Consider the following 23,076-nt stretch of genomic DNA (forward strand, 5'->3'; position numbering starts at 1 on the left):
ATGTTTTTACCCGAGATATTCCAGAAAAATCATCAAAAAAGTTTTCATTTTCAAACCGACCACACATTTTTTGGTAAAAAACGTGCTTTTATTTCGATTTAGGTCAAAATATAGATTTTATTTTTTTAAATACCAATCGATAGTACTGATCCTTACGAGTCAAAAATTGTATATCATTCCATAAACTAACGATATTTGACCGAGATATTCCAAAAAATCATCGAAAAAGGTTGACTTTACAAACGAATCGAATTTTAGTCAATAACTTTTTTTAACCCATCGATTTTTTATTTAATGCCAATTGATAGTAGGGATCCGTACGAATTCAAAAAGGTACAACATTCCAAAATCAGACAATATTTACCCGATATATTTGATAAAAATCATCAAAAAAATTTTTATTTTCGAACCGACCCCGAATTTGAGAAAAAAGTTATGTAACCCATCCCTTGTTTTATTTCGATTTGGGTCAAAATTTAGATTTTCAATTTCTTAATGCCAATCGATAATAATAGTAAACTTGAAATAAAGCAAACAAAATGTAAAATGTAAGACCCAAAAACAAAAATAAATATGTTTGATGATTTAATCAAGATATTCCATATATCCTCGTAGAAATATGTCGCTTCAAAACTACATAATCGCGCGCAGGTCAACGGCGAAGTGGAAATTTGCTTACGATGGCTGCCCCTACTTCAATTAGGATTTTTATGAATAATCTGCCAAAGTGGCAACTTAATTACGGGGAAAATATTCATGTGAATAGTAGTTTTCTTTCATAGCTATATTCTTAAATTGTTAGCTACTTTAAAAGAATTTATTTTTGTATGAGAATACGAAAAAAATATGACACAACGCAACAAATCAATAATATATTAAAATATAATTACCTCCGGTCGATAAGTTGGCGGAACAATACATTAATTTATGCAGCTAGAAAGCGTCCTTCCATTTGTGAATAAAAGGATGGTTTTATGAATTTAGTGACGTCTGTCCTATTTAAATATTAATATAAATAAAATAAACGCTAAACTATAACAACATGTACAGCATTCGAAAATCATACCTTAAGCGCTCATTATTTACCTATCTACCATCCAAGCAACTGTCTCTGTGAAACTGTTGACCTGCACAGTCAGTCGTAAATCGGTATCAGATTCCACTCGTCGCACACAGACATTCCACGCCCACAGTTTACCCACTTCAGTAGTCTCCACAGAACTCCATACTCATTTTTCGCTTTGGTTGTCCTCTGCGCTCATTTAAAACACAAATCACGATTAGCGAGCCACATTTCCATTTGGGGATAAAAAAAAAGAACCCACGCACATGGAAAGTGTGGGCGATGGCGACATACTGGACGACAGCCCATACATTTACGCAGCTAAAATGCAGCCAAACAATGCGAATTCAGCTGACAATGAATGAAGGCTGAGTCGAAGCAGTCGAGGGACTGGCGGAATGCCATAAAAAGCGCATCATAAATACCCAAAATTATGGCAATCACACAGCAGACCCGGTCCTGGTGCTGGTCTCGGTTCAAGTCTGGGTCGCTGGCGAAAGGAGCGCAATTTTTGTTAGTTGGCAATTCAACGATGTTCAGCTCATTGTCCTGATGCTGGGCATAATAGAGCAGCCATAATGTCCATTATGCGACAACAAATGGCAGCTGGCATAGTGTGTGCCAGGACACGATAACACTTGCCAGAAGGCAGCACCAGCTGCAACACCAGCAGCAGCAGGAAGAATAGTTGAATGAACAGTAGTAGTTGGAGAAGCAGAAGCAGAAGTCAAACAAAACTATGGCCACCAGTTGCTGCTGGCCATTGTCTTGGCGCTGTGCCTTGGCCAATAAAATGCATTCAGCTCGCATGCAAAACAAAAACGATAAAAAACCCGTCACCATTGAGAACGCGTCTAAGCAGCCGCATCGCTCCCACTCCTCCAGAGCATTGTCTATGCCATTGGCCAAAGCGCCAGGCGAGCGTCGACATGCGCGCAGCATAGCCTTGCAAAGGCTCTAGCGGGGAGGGTGTGTGGGTGGGTGGCAGTTCATAGCGCTGCCATTTTTATTGTCACGGGCAGAGGGGGGCGTCTGTTCCCAATCCCTTCCCCCTTACACTAGCTAGCAGCCACAGACTCTACACAGCGAGTCACGCGTTTTGGAGAGCGACGCCTGCGCAGAACTGAAAAAAAAACCTTGTGCATTTTATGCCTTTTGGCGCGAAAATGTTTTCAAAATGTGCATCAAGGGGAACTTTGCAAACATGTTAAGGGAACATCTTTTTATTATTTTATATTCTAAACATAAGAATATAATTCCTGGAACAACACAATTTTACAAGAGACGCTCATTTATTAAAGTGGATTAACCGTGTTCGACCCCAATTGCTTATTGAAACAAATTTAACATTTTATCGCCTCAATTATATGGAAAACCGTGCACTACCGAATGACGAATTTCCTGTACAGCTCACAACAAACAAGGAGGGCAATTGAACTAGAGACTCCCCTTCCAAACAATGACAGCGAAAGGGTATCTCAGTGCAACTACAATTGTGTACAGGGCAAATGCCCTACAAGATAATCGCGTGCAGAGCGATCGGAATGACGATCGATTGTGGGAGCAAATAAGGCGACCGGCAAATTTTGATAAGCAACTGAATATTTGGTCGAGATTATCACACACAAATCGTACAATAAGGAAAGCATATTAATAAACATATTTGTAGTTTTTGTGCACGATATTATCTGCTGTTGTTGTTCTTGTTGTTGGGACAAACAATTGGTCAAAAAAAAGAACAGCAAACACATTTACAAATGCAAATGCAAACACACACACAGACGCACACAAATCGCAGAAGGTAAGAAATGTGAGAAGGGCGAAGAGCAGCAGCAAATTTTATCACTTAGCCGACGCGTTGTCGAGATGCCTGCGTCCTCTGAACAGTTACGACACAAAAAAATTAACAAGAAAACAAACTCTACAAACACCCGTCGCGCACTCGCTCTCTCCCTCTCTCCCTCTCTCGCTCTCTCACTCTCTCTTTCTCTCTTGCGCGCTCGCTCTCTGTCGCACGCTAATTGGCTCTTGCTCGCTCCTGTGGCGCTCAATGCGAGCAGCCAGCATGCAACCACTACAATAACAAATTTACCCCCCGCACACACACAAACACATGCACACATACACACATACTCACACAGTTGAGTTGATTTCAGTTTTTGTTTGCCGTTTTTCCCGTTTTTGTTCCGCCAACTGTCGCAAGTTTTCGAATGCCATCCATAGATTGTGCCCTTAGCCCATAGAATGTGTGTTTCAAATCAAAATTGTCGCGCACTCGACACGGACGCACCGGCTCCGGCAGCTCGCACACGGCTCGGGGTTAGTTCAGGCAACAAAAAGTGGAAACGAATCTTCGAGTGGCGCACAAAAGCGTTTTGTCAAGTGTTATCGAAAGTGTTTAGATCGGGATTAAAACTGAACAAAGCATATATAAATTATATAATGCACATTTAACAATATTTAAGGGATATTCAAAAAGAATAACAAAAAAAACCTATGAGTGCTTGAAAAAAGTTGACATTCTTGAAAAGTGTGAGTTTAAACTAAGTCCATTAAAGATTACTTTTCTCGGGATTACGCATCAAATCCGCAGTTCTACAAAAGGTAACTCATTTATATCATAAAAAAAGATAAGCACCTTATCGGATTCATATGCATTTGAACATAGTTTCATTGATCAATTAGACATTTTTTATTGGTTTGACAACTATATTTTATTATTTTTTTATTAAAAATTAATAAATGGAATATAAATATTTTGGTTGTATAAGTGCCGAGACTCTCTGTAAAATTCACTGCACACTTTAACCATTTTATGTCGCAATTCATACACATACTAAGATTTATGTACTGAACAGGGTCTAAGGATCTAAAATTGATGTTCTGAACAAGATCTAAAGCGATAAGTTGTAGACCTTTATGAAAACCTCGTTCACTTCATATACAAAATAAAAGAAGTCAACTCATTCTGAAAAACCTGGAAATTTCAATCTTTAACCAATGTCAATTCTTGATAGGAGATTATTAATTTTAGTTTTAGCCTTTATATTAAGCTCGAACATTTTTAAAGAATAAACACAAGACTTGTCTCAAGAGCCTTGTTTAAAGGAAGAAATAATAAACAGCTAAAAAGAATAAGTCGATCAATCTGTGGGAAAGGTGCATCTTACTTGAATTGCGTAGATATCCCTTCTTCTCCCAGCTAATGCTAATTTAGGAATTGAGTACAGGCATGCTATTATACGGATCCCCCGTTTTTAAATAATACAATTAAAATCTTTATAAATATATAGCGAAAGAAGTTCTGGCTTTGAGTTTCCAGTAATTATTGTATGTATAATAAAATACACTACACTGTGCAAATATTTTGAAGTGTTCGGCTTCAGCATAATACTATTCCCCTTTGATTACTCATTTCTGAATCAACCCCCCCTTCGCAGTTATCACATTTAGTTGGGCAACCCATTGTAGTACACCTCACAAAACACACTCGCCTCGTGTCTGCAACATGCCACAAACAAAGCATATCTATTGAACTCCATTACCGTTTGCATTTCAGCACAGACACGTATAGAGGAAACGGTCAGTGCACCGCACTGGAATCCCTGGATCGGGCCACTCACCTGACGACCCCAACAACACACACACAATATTAGGTGGCAGCCATGACGAGCATCTCGGCACTGCTGCATCGCAGTCACAGTCACAGCCACAATAGCAACGGCTACACGAGCAGCGGCAGCGGGAGCAGCTGTCACAGTCACCACAGCAGCAGCCTCTCACCGCCGAGGACAATCGGAGCGGCCACAACACCGCCGCCGCCGCCGCCCCCGGCGGTGCCCAAGCTGCAGCTGCAACAGCAACAGCAGCAACAACAGCAACAACACAGCTCCAACTCCAACTCCAATGGCAACTCGCATCATGACCACATTAAACGACCAATGAACGCGTTCATGGTATGGTCCCGGGGCCAGCGACGCAAAATGGCGCAGGACAATCCCAAAATGCACAATTCAGAGATATCGAAGCGTTTGGGGGCCGAATGGAAGTTGCTCACCGAATCACAGAAGCGTCCATTCATTGATGAAGCCAAGCGTTTGCGGTGAGTGTGCGTGTGTATGTGGGTGTGTGTGTGTGTGTATGTGTGTGAGTATATCTGTGTATGGGTTTGTCGTCTGGTCACAATTTGAGCGATTAGCTAAGACAATGGGCAGCTATTGTGAGGCTCTAAAACCGCATTGAGTAGGCTTTCGCAGCTCTGGGAGCGGTTGTATATTCCATTGGCCTATCTTGGGTAAATAATTAACTGATCAGCGGCTATTCTATTTTGTGGCTTGTTGGGCCTTTAATGTTGCATTCCACTTTGATAACTGTCCTAATCCTTTTATTGATTGCATTTGACTGCCAAATGGTTGTGTAAATGTTAACTGACATTTGATAATGAGCCTAGTTCGGGCTTAGCCCAATGGCCATTCAATTTTCGGCTAAGACAACAAAATAAATGATAAAGTAAATTAAAAAAAAAAAAGACTATCATATTCGAAAACAAGAAACACTGTTCAAATATTTGCCAATGTGCGAGGCGTCGATAAGGCGGCACACTCGCATATCATTTCAAAAATTCAATATTGCTTCTTTTCCATTTATTTCTTTTTTTGGGCAGAGATAACAGGGCTGACCAATTTGGGTATGGGAACTGCAACAAAGCCGAAGGCAGTTCAGGCAAAGAAAGCAAAAGTGACAACAGCCACGAAAGCAACAACAACAACACCGACAAGAAGAAGAACAACAATCCATAATACACACCTTTTATCAACATTTATCGTTTGTCAAACAAATGTCAACAATTGCGCATTGTTGCAGCTGGGAATACTCACAGAACTCCAGAACTTTAGAAACTCTGCCTTGCTAAATGGCCAGATAAGCGTTGAGTCTTGCAGGAGAGCGAGGTTTTATGGAAGGGTTTTGGCTACAGTTCGTATACCCTACAAACTGAGTTAAAGACGGGTCTAAAAGAGATTGATGTAGATAGATGTAGAGAATCAAATATAGCTCATTAATTTTAACCTATACAAGAAAAGGCATAAGCAATGTGAATGTGATTCGTATTTTAGCCAACATTTTAGCCCATTGAAAGATTCACTCTTATATATACAGACATATAGTTTTTTACCCTCAAATAGTTGAATTATATTTTCTATTAGTCTTCCATAATATAAGAGTTCAGCTTGGGCTACTCTTTGTTTTCTATCATCACCTAGTTGTTCTACGGTCTGTCGCCTTTCAGCTTCTCGAACATGATTTACAGGGTATTCCGTAGTTGCGCAATAGAACAGCTTAAATTGTGCGGCTTCATTTTTATGGCCCAGGGAACAGGGCAACCGATTGACTTTGTGATATCATCGCCATCGTTCAATCGTTTTAATATCGATGCCATGGCCCGATCTTTGATCAATGTTTCAACATTTACTTTATTTACAGCGCGCTGCACATGAAAGAGCACCCCGATTACAAATATCGGCCGCGCCGTAAGCCCAAGACACTGAACAAGTCACCAGTGCCGGGCGGAGGTGGCGGCGGCGTCGGCGGCGGAGGAGCTTCTAGCAGCAGCTCTGGTCTTTCGGCCGCTGGTCAACTGGGCAAGGAGCAAGCCCAAGCGCAGCATTCGCCCCATGGGCCAGGCCTTGCGCATCATCATCCGCATCACCCACACCACCCACATCCACATCCCGCCCACGCCCATGCGCATGCGCATCATCATCACGCGCAGCTAAGCGCCGTCGCAGCTGCTGCTGCCGCCGCCGCCGTCTCCCACTCCCATTCGCACTCACCCACCTCGCTGGCCGCCAAGTATGGCTTTGGATCACCGCTTGAGCTGTCGCTGCCACGCGTGCCCAGTGGCTTTCCGGGTCTGGGGCATTATCCGCTCGATCCGACATTGGCGCTGGATCTGCAGGCGCGTCTTCAGGCCATGTACGCCGGCAGCTTATATCATCCATGGCGCTACTTGCCGCTGATCAGTCCAGAAACTCCGCCCTCCCCGCCCAGCAGCAGCGGCACAGGCATCTCGTCCTATGGCTGTGTCAAATCATCTAAGTCCTCGCCCGTGGCAGTCGTTCCAGCTTTAGCCACAACGCCGCCCAACATTATTTGACCGACTCCGCTGCGCTACGGCGCTGCCGCTGCGGAGCATGCGGTCTAAAGTTGGAGCATCAGCAGCGACTAGGTACCGACAACAGTCCCCGCCCCCTCTGTGCCCCGCCCCAATATGGTAGCAGCAATAAGAGCTGCCCACTTGCTAGTGTAGAACCCTAGTGTTAGCTGAATCTTTGTGAGTTTATGTTTTATGTTTTATGTTGCATGTTTCTGTTTTTCCCCCCGAACTGTGTTCGAACTATTCATTTTGGTTATGTGTGGTACTCAGTTATGTATATAGAAATGAAATATTATTAAAAATACACCAAATAACTAAGCGGATCTTTAAGCGGCAACGGAAATAAATAAAAAATCGAAATTGTTCCTATAAACATGGCGTATGACTATATTATTGATTAGAGGAAACTACAGGGAATAAATAACATCGAATTTTTTTTTCAGGGAAACTTATCTGTCAGGTGTTAGAGCAGCAATCCACGGAATTCGTTTAAATTTCAACCCCTTTAAAAAATGTTTATGTTCAAATTTAAATTCAGATTGATCTAATTTTTGAAGTTTCCAGTTTGAGTATATTCTTGTTTAGATGGCAGTATATCAATTTACAACTGACTTTTATGGATATACTTATCAGTCGGTGTTTTTTGACAAGTTAAAACTCCTTTTTTTGGAAAGCAGTTAATTTAACTTATCTAAAAGTTGAAGTTCTCAGTTTAAATTAATTGTAGCCACAAGCAAAAGCAATAGTTTAAACACAGAGCCTTGTTTGATTTAACGATTTCAGTGCTTTATAACTAAATATATATATATATTGTTGAGGCAATTCCAAACAGTCCGATCTTGTGTAATATAAAAATCTGTATTTGAATGTGATACAAAATGAATGCAAAATTCAAACTGTAAACGAATAAACGATTTTTAAATAGCACACGCCCCGCTGATTGATGAATACACTTGTAAGACCCACACACAGATACAGATACAGATACAGATACAGATACAGACACACACACACACGCACCCATACAACCATAACCACCCAACCAGCCAGGCAATCTGTCAGCACTCAACCGCCAGGGGGCGCCACATGCGCGTGAATAATAACGACAATGTTTGCTGATGCGTTGATTATTAGTTTAAATTGCCGGCCGCTCGGGGGGTTGTCTACCATTCAGGGGGGTTGATCAGCGCTCAGCGCTCAGCGCTCAACTCTTAACGCCTAATGGGATTCACTACGCCCACTTGTTTATGCAACCGACTGTGAGTTGCGATGAGGCGTGGCGCGGTGACAAGCGGCAAAAAAAGAAAACAATTGACACCTTTTCAGCTGACGATCAAAACAAAGAAGCAGCCAGCAGAAGCCGCCAACGGGGTGGGATGTGCGCTGTAGCAATTGCGACGGCACCATAACCAGCTCAAAAGCCGCACATAAAATTCACACAAATGCCACGCTGCATCGCAGCCAAAGTGCTGATAAGAAATGGAACGCGCGACGTCTGTCCAAAGAGTCCCCTTCCCACCTCTACCCTCCCACTCACCCTCCCCTTCAACTAAGCAACCAACCAATGCAACCCCCATCCTCATAGTGACAGCTCCAACCCGGCAGGCAAAAGTCGTGCGCTGATTGTCTGCACAGTCACAACACACACACACACACACAAACACACAGAAAGGCAGAGCGAAAGCGAATGAGAGCTCACGTCTGACTGCCTTTTGTTGCCGCAAGGTCGTTTTTATAGTGTCCTGGTCCGAGAGCCAGCAAAACCAGCAATAAAGACAGCGCCTCGTTGTTTGTATTTGACCTCACCCAAAAGCCAGAGTCGAGTCACAGTCACAGTGCAAATCACTTGTGCGAAACACTACGAAATGCTACAAAAATATTTGCCCAATGAAGTTGTCAGGCCGCACGTTGACAATAACCCCCCCCCCCCTCCCCCTGCTCGCACAATGCGGAAAACCAGAAGGGAACTGGCTTGTCAAACGGTCCAAAGATCTGGTAATTAAGTGATATAGCGTTAGCTATGCCCCAACAAAATAATTAGTTAACAGTTGGTTAAGTTTCGCCTAGATGTATGCAACATATTCTATTCAAAAATAAACTTTTTCAGAAGTGGAAAAAATAACAAGAGTAACTACTGTGTGTATTCGTTTAAGCTGTTTACGAATTCTCAACCAGTTTAAGAGAAAACAATGGCAAATCAATTATCAAAATTTAACGGGTCAACTACTTACAGGGCTCGGCAGGAGTCAATAGCTATCAAAACTAGCAGGCACGCGCAGGACACGTGCGCTCACCCCAATACCAGGCACACACGCACGCACGCACACACACACACACAGCACACTCACACTTTAAGAGCTCTTCCAATTTCGTTCTGGTTCTCTGAAGTCACTTGTTTCAAGACAAACAAAAACTGCGAGTGGAACAAACGAGAAACGTGTGAAATGAAAGTTGTTTGGTTTGCTCTGTGTGCGGTTGTCGGGTGTGGGGTGTGGGGTGTGGGGTGTGGGCGGAGGTCAGGAGGGCGTGGAAGTAAGAGGTGACAAAAGTGGCAATGAAATTTAGTAGCCCAGAATTCTACCCGCCCCCGCACTAGAGTACAAATTTTTGTTTTATTTATTTGGAACGACGTCGCCTGGTTGCTTCTTAACCTTCTTCCATTGCCAGGTCCTTTTTTCTTTTTGCTGCTATTTCATTCCTGGCACACTCACATCCGTTTCGATAAAAAGAAATATTTTCTTTTTGCCATGCGTTGGTGTGTGGCACTTTTCTTTTGCCCCGCGCGCTTCATTATTACTATGAAGTAGTATATTTATATTTATTTTTTGTGCGCCCTCTTATTATTTTGCTGAAGCTGGCTCTTTAAGGTGGCCTAGACCATTCGCCATTACGCAGAGGATATTGTGGGGTCATGAATCAATTGGGCAATGTCCATTGCCCGGAAATATGGTGAACCGAAAAAGATGGCACTTCATTTGCATCTCTCTGGTATTTGAAAAGAAGGGGACGACGACAGTAGGGACTTGACTTCTAAGCATTTTTCTTTCCAGCTGCCTGTGTGGCCCATAATCGCGTGTAATAAATTTTAATTTTTTAAGCATTTGTAAGCAGTTTTATCGGTCCAACAAAAGACTACATTTTTTAAGTGCCAAGCCAGCCAAAAAAAGGATATAAGATTAAGACGCCAAGGCGAAGATGAGACATAAAAAACGCCAAGCAAATTAGCGGCACAGTCGAGGAGCGTGCAACGGGATGGTAGCGAGGATAAAGCAGTCTGACACGGCTGCTGCTACGGCTCTGCTCCTGCTCCGCTACTGCGGTTTATCACGCCCACTGCGTCAACGGATATCCGACGCATGGAAGACAAACAAAAAAGGCATTAAATCGCATTTAAGTCAAGGCGAGGCGAGAGGCAGAATGCGGAACGAAACCAACCACCGCCCCCTGCGACCGGCTTATACTTCATTTGCTTGGCAGAAGGCCGACAAGGATGAAGACAGCCAAAGATACTGATGCCTTGACATTCCCACTTCACTGTGAAGGATATGTACAGCTAGCTTATCATATGGTTTCTGGGTTGCCAAGGAGCGAAGAGCTTAAAGTAGAATCATGGAAAATAAAGTCTTTTAAATATCGATAATCTTAATGAATATATACATACATTTTCATAATTTGGTCTGAGTATTGCAGATGAATACACACGAAACAAACAAGCAAATGTACTCTGGTCGGGAGTGCCCGACTAGGAAGTACTTTGGACCAGAGTTTTTCTCAGAGAATTTCCAGGGCATAAAATAGCGGTCGTATCTTTATATACTATATGAAAGCCTACATATCAAATTTGGTGTATCTAGCTCTTAACAGCTTTGAGATATGGCCAGTAAGCAGGTGAAATGGGGAAAATTTAAATTAACTTCTATAAAACCAAAAACAAAATAATAATAATATAATACAATGTATAAAATATAATAATATAATATATAATTTAATAATAGGCAAGCAAAACAAATAAACATGATCGTTTTAATTATGTTTCCCATTTTGGTTTTCAATAAAAAGTTAAAATTGTATGCCAGATAAAGAGATGGCATACTGAATTAATGAAATGGCCCATGTGCGGGATTACTCTACATAAAACTTATGCCTAGGCCCGGGGCTGCTGCAAATGAGGCAGTCAGCAATTAAACTGAGCACTGGACAGCGGCATTCAGCGAGCAGCAAATGCATTCGCGAACAATGCCCGGTTCCTTTTTTTAGGTCCTTTTTTTCCTGTAGGCACGCGTAAAAAGTGGCAACGCCGCCCACACAGTCAGCAGGCAGCTGGGCGGGCAGCACAAAGGAGCAATTAATGCAAAATTGTCGCTGCATAATTGCTGAACATGCAGCTGGAGCAGCAGCGGCAGCAGCTGGACATAAAGAAGCAATTAATGGCGCACAAATGCGCTTGGCATGCATAAAAATGCTGAGCCTTCGTCATTTTGTTGCAAAAAGTTGAAAAAGTGCAGCAGCAAAAGGCAAAATCAAAGTTGCTGACCATTTGCCAGGCCGGCAAACAATTGCAATTACATTAGAAAAGGCAGCAGCGGCAGCGGCAACAGCAGCGGCAACAATGGCCACAGTTTAGCCCTGGCAATGTGGCACCCACGTAGCGCGTTGACTTCCGTTGCATGCCAGGCACGTTGCAAATTGTCGCAACGCAGCGCATCCAAAGGAGACAAAAAAAAAATGACTGGCAGCACACACAAAAGCCACGGCCAAACGAATTGCCAATTTAAATGTGAATAGAAAAATTGCAAGCGCCCCTCACAGTTGCCAGAATCCGTTCACAATCGCCAATCACTTGGTTGCCCCCAATCATAACAATGGCCACGAGCCCAGACCTACCCGTTTTCTGCTGCTCACAAACTACACGCTGCACCGTGACGTATTATACCGTACAAAAAAACTTGGTCGCAATGATGTACACACTTTTAGATTCTATTTTCTATGTAACGCTCACCGTTTATTTGTTGTTTACTCAAAATCCAAATATCTAAAACACGAAAACAATAAAATAGTTGGCAACAGTGCACGAAAGAGATCTGATTGGCAATAGGTATCGGACTATCGGTATCGGACTACTAGGCTATAAAGGCAAACAGATCGTTAAATTTATTGGCAATAAATATCGTGATTGCGCATATCGATATATTACCTACTGGACAGGTTATCGCACTCCACTTTTAAAAGGCAAGCAGATCGTTAAATTTAAAACGAAAAGAAGTAACGGAAAAATTTGGAACTTCACTTGCTCGATCAAACTGTAAAGATTTGAGTAACAAAAGGGAGTAAATATATATATGATGCCTCGTCAGGTGCTTGAACATATAATCGATACTGAGTGCCCGGTCAATGAAAGTTTGTACAGATAACTTGCAGGCTGCATGGCAGCAAAAATCTGGTTATTAATATATAAACAAAGGCAGCAAACAAAAGCTATGGATGCCCAGGGCAACGGCCTAATTAAGCAGCGTCTTAAAATGACCCGTTATCTACAGCAGCAACCAATCAACCCACCGAATGCAGCCAGTGTGCAATCTGTTGACCTCTGGCCGCAATTTCGACTCAGCTGGCTGACCAGTCTATAAGTAATTGCATAATGTACTTTGGGATTGAACAGATAAACATTTTGTTGCCAGTTCAGAGCGAATGCTGAAAATATTTACGTAGGCCTAACGCCAGCCGATAAGAATGGGTATAAATGCGGCTCTGAGTGAAGCCAAAAATGCAGTCGCCTTCTGGTTTGTAACGAAGGAGCTACTAACAAGATGAACAAACTTCTCGTGCTAGTAGCCTGTGTGCTTGGCACAGTATCCGCTGGACGTATCCTGCAGCATGACTGGCAGGGTGAAATTGGCAATGGTAAGTTTCCCAGCAGGGATAAGGCGCTAAATTCCATGTGATCTCAATTTGTTTTGCAGTTGATCAGCGCATTGAACGCATGTCCAGGCAGGACTTGCAGCGCCAAAAGTTTCTTCTGGACATTGTACAACGTGTTCAACAGCCATTGCAGCAGGATGATCTTATACAGCTGGACCAGGGCCTGATTGTGGATCCACAGCGCTATCGTGGTGGCATTGATGGAGAGATGCAGCGTGTCATCGATTTGGATCGTCAGCGCCGGCTGCTGGATGAGCACCAGATCTATAGCATACGTAATGTGGAGCATGTGCAGCAGCTGCGTGGCATCTATCGCCTGCTGGTGCGCGCCCTCGACTTTGAGACACTGCAGCGCAATGTCATCTATCTGAGGCGCAACATCAATCCCGTGCTGCTGATCAATGCCCTTACCCTGGCCATCCGCGATCGCGATGACACCCAAATCTTGATCATGCCCGCCGTTCAGGAGATATTGCCCGAACTGTATCTCGACCAGCAGACGATTGAGCGAGTTCAGCGTATGCAATCCGAGGTGGAGGGCAGCCCGCGTCCCTCACTCATGGATCTGGTTGGTCTAGGCCAACGTATACGTCAGGTGAATCCTATGATGCGGATGGTTATGCCTTGGCGGGATCTGCACATGCAAATTGCACTGAGAAAGCACGAGATGAAGCAGCAGCTTATCCAGAATCGTGTGGTGGTGCCCATTCAGACCTTGCAAGGGGACCAGGACATTTCGCTGCTGACTGAGGATATTGGCTTGCGCAACTTCATGCAGAATCTAATCCAAGAGCTGGCCCTGCTTGAGGACACCACGAATACCCGCCAGATGCTCGACATGGAAAACGACAACGACATGCCAAGGCAGTTAGAGGTGGAGCAGCGTCGTCAAGGTAACTCTGACATCAACAACGATCGTCTGCTGGGTGTCAACCGTCGCCGTATGCAGCAACAGCAGAGCGAAGACGACAGCAGCTACGAGAACCAGCGTGAGCGTGTTATGGTCCGCGACGATGAGGACAACGAAGAGGTCCAGTTCGGAGCACAACTGACTGGAAGCCGTGTGCCTCTGCTGCGTGGCATAGGACAGGGTATTAGACGAATGCTAGGTGGCATCCGGGAAGATCGCACCACCACTGATGACATCACTCGATTGCCCACTGTGGACATTAGCAGCGATCGCCTGTTGCATGTCGGTCGACGCCGCCAGAACTTGAACCGCATCGAACCTGAAGACGAACAGCTGCAGACACGCTTTATGGGTGTCACTCGTGGTGAGCGGCTGAGTGAGGGGCGTCGGGTGGGCCAGGAGCAGACTGGCATGCGTGGAATCCTCAAGCAGGAGAGCGTACACCAGCTTACCGACAACCTGCAAGCCGTTCCTCGTGATGACGAGCGCCTGGTGCACATCAACAGACGTCGCTTAGGTCAACCTATGGAAAATATGACTCCGCGTCGTATTAATCCGATTGGAGAAAGTCGTCGCGTGGGTGACATGGACATCATAAAGGATGAGGACATTATGCAGCTGATACGCAAGGATAATCGTCTACGTCAGTTAAGCGATGAGGAGATCGTTGAGATGTTGGGTCGCAATCGCCACCTCAAGGAACAAACAGAACAGGGTCAGATCTGGAATAGTCAGCGCGATCTCAGCCAGGACGAAGACTTGATCCGTGATAACGACAACCTGCAAAGCGTTCCACGTGATGACGAGCGCCTGGTGCACATCAACAGACGTCGCTTGGGTCAGACTAAGGATAACTTGAAACCGCGTCGTATTAATCCAATTGGAGAGGGTCGTCGCGTGGGTGCCATGGACACCATGAAGGACGAGGACATTGTGCAGCTGATACGCAGGGATAATCGTCTAGGTCAGCTAAGCGATGAGGAGATCGTCGAGATGGTGCATCGCAATCGCCAGCGCAAGGAGCAAACACAAAAGGAACGCTTTATGGGCATAGTACGTGACGACCGACTGAGCGAGGGCGGCCGTGTAGACCAGGTTCAACTGGAACAGGATCAAATTCGCAATAGTCTACGCGGCTTCAGCTGGGACGAAGACTTGCACCAGGGTACTGACAACCTGCAAACCATGCGTCGCGATGATGAGCAATTAGTGCACATTAATAGACGCCGTCTTAATCAGCCCATGGAGAACATGACTCCTCGTCGCATTAGTCCGATCGGAGAGGGTCGCCGCGTGGACGGCGAAGACACCATGAAGGTTGAGGACATTATGCAGCTGATCCGCCGCGACAATCGTCTGGTTAATCTCAGCGATGATGAGATCATCGAGATGCTGCGTCGTAATCGCCAGCGCAAGGAGCAGGAAAAACAACAGAAGGAAGAGCATACAACTATGGAGCAGGGACACCGCTACCGACGCAGCTTGGTCAACCCCATGGTGGAGCAAACGACCCGTCGCAGTGAAATGATATTGCACACTTTACGCCAGCTGTTGGCACGCTTGAACCAGGAACGCGTTGCTGGACGACTTGGCAAAGACGAGATGCAGCTAATCGACAATTCCCGTTTGATCATGCCTAACCAAGATCAGACTCAACGCTATGCAGTGCGCCTGAACGAGATGCGCTTGGACTCACGTCGCAATCGGGTGCTGATTGAGCAAATCAATGCCATCGAGGGCCGTTTGCAGCAGGTGATCGGTCGTGTGGTCCGCGAGATGAGCAATGGCAACATCGGTATTAACCGCATGGCAGGATCTGGAGTGGAGCAGATTGATGAGCAGCTGCGCATCGAGCGTCTGATTGGTGATGTCCTAATAGGACGACTAGGTGATATTGGTATCTTGCGCATCCTCCGTGAGCTGCTCCAAGATGCCAACGTTCAGCTGGATCGCTCTGGGCTGGGCGTCAGCATGGGTGACCGCCTGTTGCAGCACACTCTTCGCAGAATTATTAGCATTGTGGATGATCTGCGCGAGCAACAGCTGGGCGTCTATAGGCGCGAGCAGCTGGACCTGCGGGATGTGACCATCAACGATGTGCGCGTCGGCAAACTGCGCACCCGCATCGAGGAAACCGACATGGACGTGAGCAACCTGCTAGAGCAGCCGCAAGAAATGCAAATGGTGGTGCGCCAGCGTCGCCTGAACAACAAGCCCTTTACCATTGACATGGACATGAGCTCGGAGCGCCCACAAGATGTCATCGTGCGCCTCTTTCTGGGACCACGTCAGGATGCTACGGGCCGTGAGGTGAACCTGGAGCAGCGCCGCTCAGACTTTGTGCTTCTGGATGCAATCAACACCCAACTGCAGGCAGGTCGCAATCGCATTCAGTATCGCTCCACGGACATTGCCTGGACCACCCGCGATGCCACGCCCTACAGCGAGATCTACCGTCGTGTGATGACTACACTGCGCGGCCAGCAGGATGTGCTGACGATGAACGAGCTGGTTGGCGAGAATGGACGCTTTCCTCAGCGCTTGCTGATGCCACGCGGTCGTCCCGAGGGTCTACCCATGCAGCTGCTCGTGATTGTCTCGCCCATGGAGCGCCTGGACCGAGAGCAACTGATGCGAATGGAGCGCATTGATGGCGTTATGGGCATGAGCATGGCTTCCATAATGGACAGCCGTCCGCTAGGTTTCCCGCTCGACCGACGCATTGACAATGAGCAGGAGCTATTGCAGCTGCCCAACGTACAACTGGAGGATGTTATGATTATTCACGAGAACTGAAGACGAAACCGCATATTAACCGTTTACCCGACCGACTAACCGAACGATTGTCCCTAAATCAGACGCATTCCGACGTATCCGAAATGTAATAGTTAAATTTTATATTTTCTGTAATCCCTAAATAAAGCTATGCAACTGATGCATAAGTGCATTGTAAAAAAATCTTCTTTAACTTTTTTGACAATGTGGTCACCCTGGCGAAAAATCATTTGTGATCGATCGGTAACGGAATTGTTTACTTATCGATAACCAAAATTACTTCGCCTAGGCTATTAATCGATATCCAAGTGAATGCCAGCTTCCGTTCGCTATGCAAACTTGCACTTGAGTGACTTTTCTAATTTCGAAAAACCGATTTGATGCAAATTGCATGATATTCCTGGGAAGGAGAGCAGGGATTAGGGCACCCCAACAAAAGCCGCCCACAAAAGCAGTTTCATATTATGTTCGGGGCAGACAATGCAACGGCAAAATAGCTGGCAGGCAGCTTTTCCCGACACTATAATAGACTTTTCTTATTCTTGCCACACAACTCAATTTGCAACAATCTCCCTCCCATGGCTATGCACATACATACATATACACGTATATCTGTGCTGTCGCAGACGCCCAGCGAAGCGTCAATTGCCAAATTAATTGGCCGTAAAAAATTGAAAATGAAAATATAATCACACTTTCCGTTGTGAAGCTGTCGGGCTCAGTCGCTGTCACTGGCTCAGAGCTCGAAACGATTTCAGCTTTTAACCCTCAGCTCCAGAAGAGCTGAGTTTTCTCATCAAGGCAGACACTGGCTGTGTTGGCCAACCATAGAACAGCAGACATTTCGCTGCAGGCAGTCAAATGCTGCATTTTTCCAGAATACCTCCTACCACAATTCTGGAATATTCATACCCTTTCCGTGAATGTGAAGAATACGCAAAAACTCATGTCCTTTGGCTACGGCTTTTAAAATTTAAAAAAAAAATATCAAAATGTAAAGGCAGTCAAAATTAAATAAATTTTACATATTGCCGACTGGACAAGGAAGAGTCCTATAAGTACAACTATAGAGTATTATATAGTCGTATTTTAATTATTTAAATTGGTTTTTGTGCTGGCAAAGAATGTGGCACATCGGATAATGGAAAAATGTTGGCACTCACCTGTCTCTGACTTTTGCCACCTGAATGCACTTTCATTATCTTCGAGTGTCTCCTTTTTTATTCCTCTCGCTCCTTTTTTCGATGGTCTGATGAGCTGATTTAGGGCCAAAAAACTTTGGTATTACACGGCCTATTAGCTGGCGCTTAATGCAAAAATAATTATGTCTCGTTAATCAGTGCTGCAAAAAGTTTCGAGTGCTGAGAGACTTTCGCCAAGTCTGTTTAACCCTTTTGGCTCCCATTGCTGCCGCACGCCAAACTTTCCACGAGTGGCAATTGAAGGTAGCGAAACGCAAGCCCAAAACTTTTGTGATTAGCGGCCGCGCGGCGCAGATAGCGCGGAGCAGCTGATGCGGAAAGCGCTCGCATAATTTATGTTGTGCGGCTTGCACTCAGCTAACTCAGCCGCCGGAAATGCCGTCGCGCGCAGTTTGTGGCGGCTCCGTATGCTGCAGTCCGTAGCAAACATTTCTGGGCGCCAAACGAAAAGTTTTTGCCACGCAAATTAGCGCCCACATTTGTTTCGCTGCCTGCCGCATGCCGCATGCCACATGCTGCATGCCGCACTCCTTACGCCGCTCAAGATCGGACTCCGACAGCGCAAAAGTTTTTCAGTTATGAATATAAAGTTTATTTATTAAGCAAACAAGTTGGCGTTCTTATCTGTGTCGAGTGTGTTTCTTTTCTATTTTAACATTTAGTTGGCAAACAATTTCGCAGTTCAGTTAGTTGAAACAATTTTCACAGAAAAGGTGGGGGCAAAATAATTTCATGAATAGCTATGAAAATTAATTGGCCAAAAGCGCCAAAGCTCTTTGAAAGTTCACAATTAAAAAAAAACAATATGTTTTCATTAATTTTGATTCGAAAAAAGATTTAAGAGTCAAGTTCCAATAAATATGTATATAAGATAAGGAATAATGATATTATATATTCTAACTTGCCAGGGTTGCCAAACTATTTCGTGTCGAACCGGTTCAAACCCGGCGGAAGCTTACACCAAACCAACTGCCTAAAATACTGATAAACCTATAAAAATATCAGTTATGATTTAAACATTAAAAAAAAATTGAGTGCGACCCAGTCCGCAAAGTATAAAAAACTTTGGGCCCAATTATTGCATTAACCACAGTTGGTAAATGCCACATTTTGGGTATGGGTCAATTTTAGCCAGCATTATGTATGTGAAAATATATATGGCTTACAATATTTTCAGTACAGCGGGCAATTTAAAATTAAAAGTTTAATTGTGTTAGTTAAGTTTTAAAAAATTTGACAAACCAAGATTAGAACCAGAAACGAAAGGCAGGAAGTTGGTTTGGCAACCCTGGCACTTGCAATTTACTTGATCAAAACCTAGAAAATTAAGAAGTCCATCAAAAATCGTAAAATCGTAATAAAAGTGACATTAGTGCATTGCTTCTGTGAAGAAATCAATGAACAAAGTTTAGTTTCTACCTTTTGTGTAGACGTGTGGAAAATATTGACAATCGAAATGCCGAAAGGAACTAAGGAGGGCGTGAGTTGCCTTCAAATCAACGCAATACCACCCAAAAGAAAAATAAAGAAGAAGAAAAAGATACACCCTTGTCGCCCCCCCCACACAACACCCAGTCAAAATGTACAATAGGAATTTTTGCATGCACTGTTGTAATGGGAAGGGCTTGAGCTGCGTGGTTGGGGTTCAGGTTGGGCTTGTGTTTGGGGCTATCAAGTTGAGCAGAAAACTTCTTGCCATTCATATTCGTACATGAATACACTCGTCGTGCGAGTGAGTGTGTGAATGAATATACAATGTAGAAAAATGCTAACAAACGGAAATGTGATATACGCGACGCAGCCGAAATACAAAGGCTAATGGGGTGAGGCGCTGGCCGGGATGTGGGCGGGATGTGGGCTGAGTGGGTGGGGGACTAGGAATCGAACCAATTGCTTACAAGCTATTCAAAATTTTAGGTGTGTAGGTGATAATGCTATATGGCAATCGTCACTGTCGTCTATTCAATTTGCTGCGAATTAAAAAAAATAAATAAGAGTATAGAAAACATGAGACTGAATGCAATTGCTGGACTAAAAAGTACCCTGCACTCAGCGCATTTTCACTTAAATATAATTTGTATGATAAGAAGACTCTTTGAGTAAACTTACCTGGACTTCCTCTGTATGCGGTTAAGGGAGTTTCCGATACCCTCACACGCCGGTTACAGCCGTTTCGCATCTTCTTGATTACAGGGTAATCGGAGTTGAGGAAAATACATTGAAATCTGTGGGGCGCATTGTCAAAAGGCTTTTCTGCTATTGTAAGGATGGAACCACAACCAGCCCTTGTCCAGGCCTCCCCTCCTGCCAGGACCGCAGCTGACACGCTTTGGCGCATCGATAGATAAGAAAGAAAGAGGAACCTCTTGAGGCATTGCTTGAAGTGGGATTAAATGCGAGGCAGCCCGCCCACCGTAAGGAGCTGGAGGGAATTACGGAAATGTGCACAGGAAGGGATGCCTGACGCAGGTAAGGCAGGTCGCCCAAACTACGACTGGCAACGGGAATGTATCACTAAACTAATAGTTAACAAATATTTTCAATTACAGTTGCTGTCAGAGCAAAATCAATCAATTTTTGCAGCCACAAACACGACAGCCAAAGCAATTGCATTTAATTTTCCAATATGTTGTGGGAAGGCAACTTTGGCTGATATAAATTTTGTAACGCAAATTGATTTTGTGGCCACAGAGATTACAGCAAATGCATTTTGCATTTCGCATTTAACGAGTATTTTACTCCAATTTGAGATTTCCATCAACATTTTGCCAACTAATGGGGCGGCAAATGTTTTAAATTATTTTGCTGCGCTTGCTGAATGCATTGTAATTAAAATAAATGTGCTTTCAGCTTGGATCTGCTGGGGCCACACTTCATAATAAACCAGTATATCGAACTATGGGATAGAATCGCATTTGTCGCGGCTTATTTGCTATTCACACCACAAACAAAGTAAACAAAGCGCCCAGCGCCCAGCGCCCAGTTCCCAGTCGCAAAAGACAACCCTCCCGGCAAACCCTCAAGTGGCAAGTGGCAAGTGGCAAGTGGCGAGTGCGAAAAGCAATAAACCGTTAAGCATACACCAAAACACACACACACACACGCACACACAAGATATACAATGCCGCAGTAAATTTGTTGCAAATCAAAATAAATTCCTACCAGAGCCAAGAAAAAAACGAATCATAACAAGAAAATATCCGAATTTATAACAAGCCAAAGTCTGTATACACTATAAAAAATATTTCATGTATTAAATACTAAATACACATTTTTTTGTTACAATAATTTATGTAACACAATTTATACAAGACGAAAGATTAGCGAACTTTCAAAAAAATTGACATTTTTAAATTAAAATTTTTATTGTTTTATTCAAACAGGTCAACTAGAACTTTTAACTCTTCCGGTCTCAAATGTGCACACTCAATCATAAAAATGGATTAGGTTTTGTTTAAAAAGATTGACAATATTAAAAATATATAAAGAAAAAGTTTTACTCAAATTTTGAAAACATATTTCTGCAAAGCTAGCTAGACAAAATGAATCTAACTGCAGGGATTTAGTTTTTCTTGAGTTTGCAGGCCACTTTAATCAAGCCGAAGTTCGACTAAACTGCTTTTGATAGCAACTATGCTTTCTACCACTTACAGAGTACAATGATGCATAAAAAGCGAAGGCACTGACAACAATCCCTCAACCCGAAACAGTTTCCCTTGCGCCCAAAAAAGAAAGAAGGACCATGTGAAATAGTCGTTGGCGCATTCACAGCCTTTTCTATGAGTACTCGTCCATGGCATTCCATAACAATTTATGCAATCAGTTGGACAATGCGTACGCCAAAGGAAACTGGCGGATTTACAGCCACCCCGAGTATCCGAGCACCCGAATGAACCGCTACTTAATCCTTTTGAATATTTTTGACACGTGCGCTGCAATTATTTTATTACCCCCGCGAGTGCACTGCACAGAAGGAAGAATAAACACACACACACTCGCACACACTCACACACACACACACATAGAGGCAACAACAATGCAGCAGGGCAACGTGCAACCAGGCACGCCCACTCAATAGACGAACACAAGGGCGGGCATTTTTTGGAAGAGCACAATGGGCCGGCAATTGATGCAATTCATTCAAATTGTTGGCGACTGTTTAGACTAAAATTGCATTAGTCTCTGAGGCTTTTGTTGTTTTCGTTGCTGCTGCTGTTCTGGCTGGACCAGCTCAAACAATTGGCAATAATTTCCGCGGTTGCATTGAAATTCAAGCGGCGCAAATTGTGAGCACAATTTTTTAAATATGAACAGCTCCCACTTTGAGTCCATTCCCGCCCCAATTATGGTCGTTTTGCATTATCACACTCACACACACACACACACATACTCAATGTAGGTACATATATTTTAATAATGATGCCATTTGTTCGGCCATAGAATTGTGTTGGCAATAAAATTTGGCTTTGCCACATAATTCAAATGGTTAATCGCGTTTAATGGCGGCATTTATCAATATTTTTGAAAGAGAAAAACCGCATGCAAATGCCAGCACGAAAATGAGAATGCGAGAGCAACCCCCGAGCCCCATCCCCACCAAGTCCCCCCCGCACCACCACGCATAGCATTTAGTTGCTTGCCACCCAATGACAATGTGTTGACAATGCGAAAACAAAAATGGCGTCTAATATGGCGACAAAATGTGGGGCGGAAATAAAAGCGCAGCGGTCAGCGGTTGCATTGGAGCCACCACCCTAACCTGTCCCAAACACCGCCCCCCCCCCACACGACCCTTCCCGCTAGTCAAGAACCCACGGCACAGCCCTTAGTTATGAAGTTTGCCAGCAGTTCCCCACAACGCTTTTAATGCGCACCATTGTGTCAAGATAAAGCAACGGAAATTAGCACGATAGCAGGAAGTTGGCAGCGTCGTTGGCGTTGTTCTTGACGACGACGCCGACGCCGACGACGACGAAGACGAAGGCGATAAAAAAAGAAGCAAATGCCAAACGGCAGAGACAACAGAGCGAGTTGAGCGACAGGCGCACCAAAG

General features: G+C 44.2%; 2 protein-coding genes across 2 annotated transcripts; both read left to right on the top strand.

The window, feature by feature from the left end:
- The first annotated feature begins 4,605 nt into the window (after positions 1 to 4,605).
- On the top strand, positions 4,606 to 7,590 carry Sox21a. Its single transcript, XM_064688816.1, has 2 exons — positions 4,606 to 5,165; positions 6,545 to 7,590. The coding sequence occupies exons 1-2, from the start codon at positions 4,729 to 4,731 to the stop codon at positions 7,215 to 7,217; spliced, it is 1,110 nt and encodes a 369-aa protein (XP_064544886.1). The 5' UTR covers positions 4,606 to 4,728; the 3' UTR covers positions 7,218 to 7,590.
- Positions 7,591 to 13,197: 5,607 nt separating this feature from the next.
- On the top strand, positions 13,198 to 16,881 carry Fbp1 (Fat body protein 1). Its single transcript, XM_064688897.1, has 2 exons — positions 13,198 to 14,455; positions 15,101 to 16,881. The coding sequence occupies exons 1-2, from the start codon at positions 13,198 to 13,200 to the stop codon at positions 16,840 to 16,842; spliced, it is 3,000 nt and encodes a 999-aa protein (XP_064544967.1). The 3' UTR covers positions 16,843 to 16,881.
- Positions 16,882 to 23,076: the final 6,195 nt, after the last annotated feature.

The sequence above is a fragment of the Drosophila montana genome, unplaced genomic scaffold, assembly GCF_035044405.1.
Source record: "Drosophila montana isolate Dmon_TW-CO22-7 unplaced genomic scaffold, ASM3504440v1 contig_3216_1, whole genome shotgun sequence".
Classification (NCBI taxonomy): domain Eukaryota; kingdom Metazoa; phylum Arthropoda; class Insecta; order Diptera; family Drosophilidae; genus Drosophila; species Drosophila montana.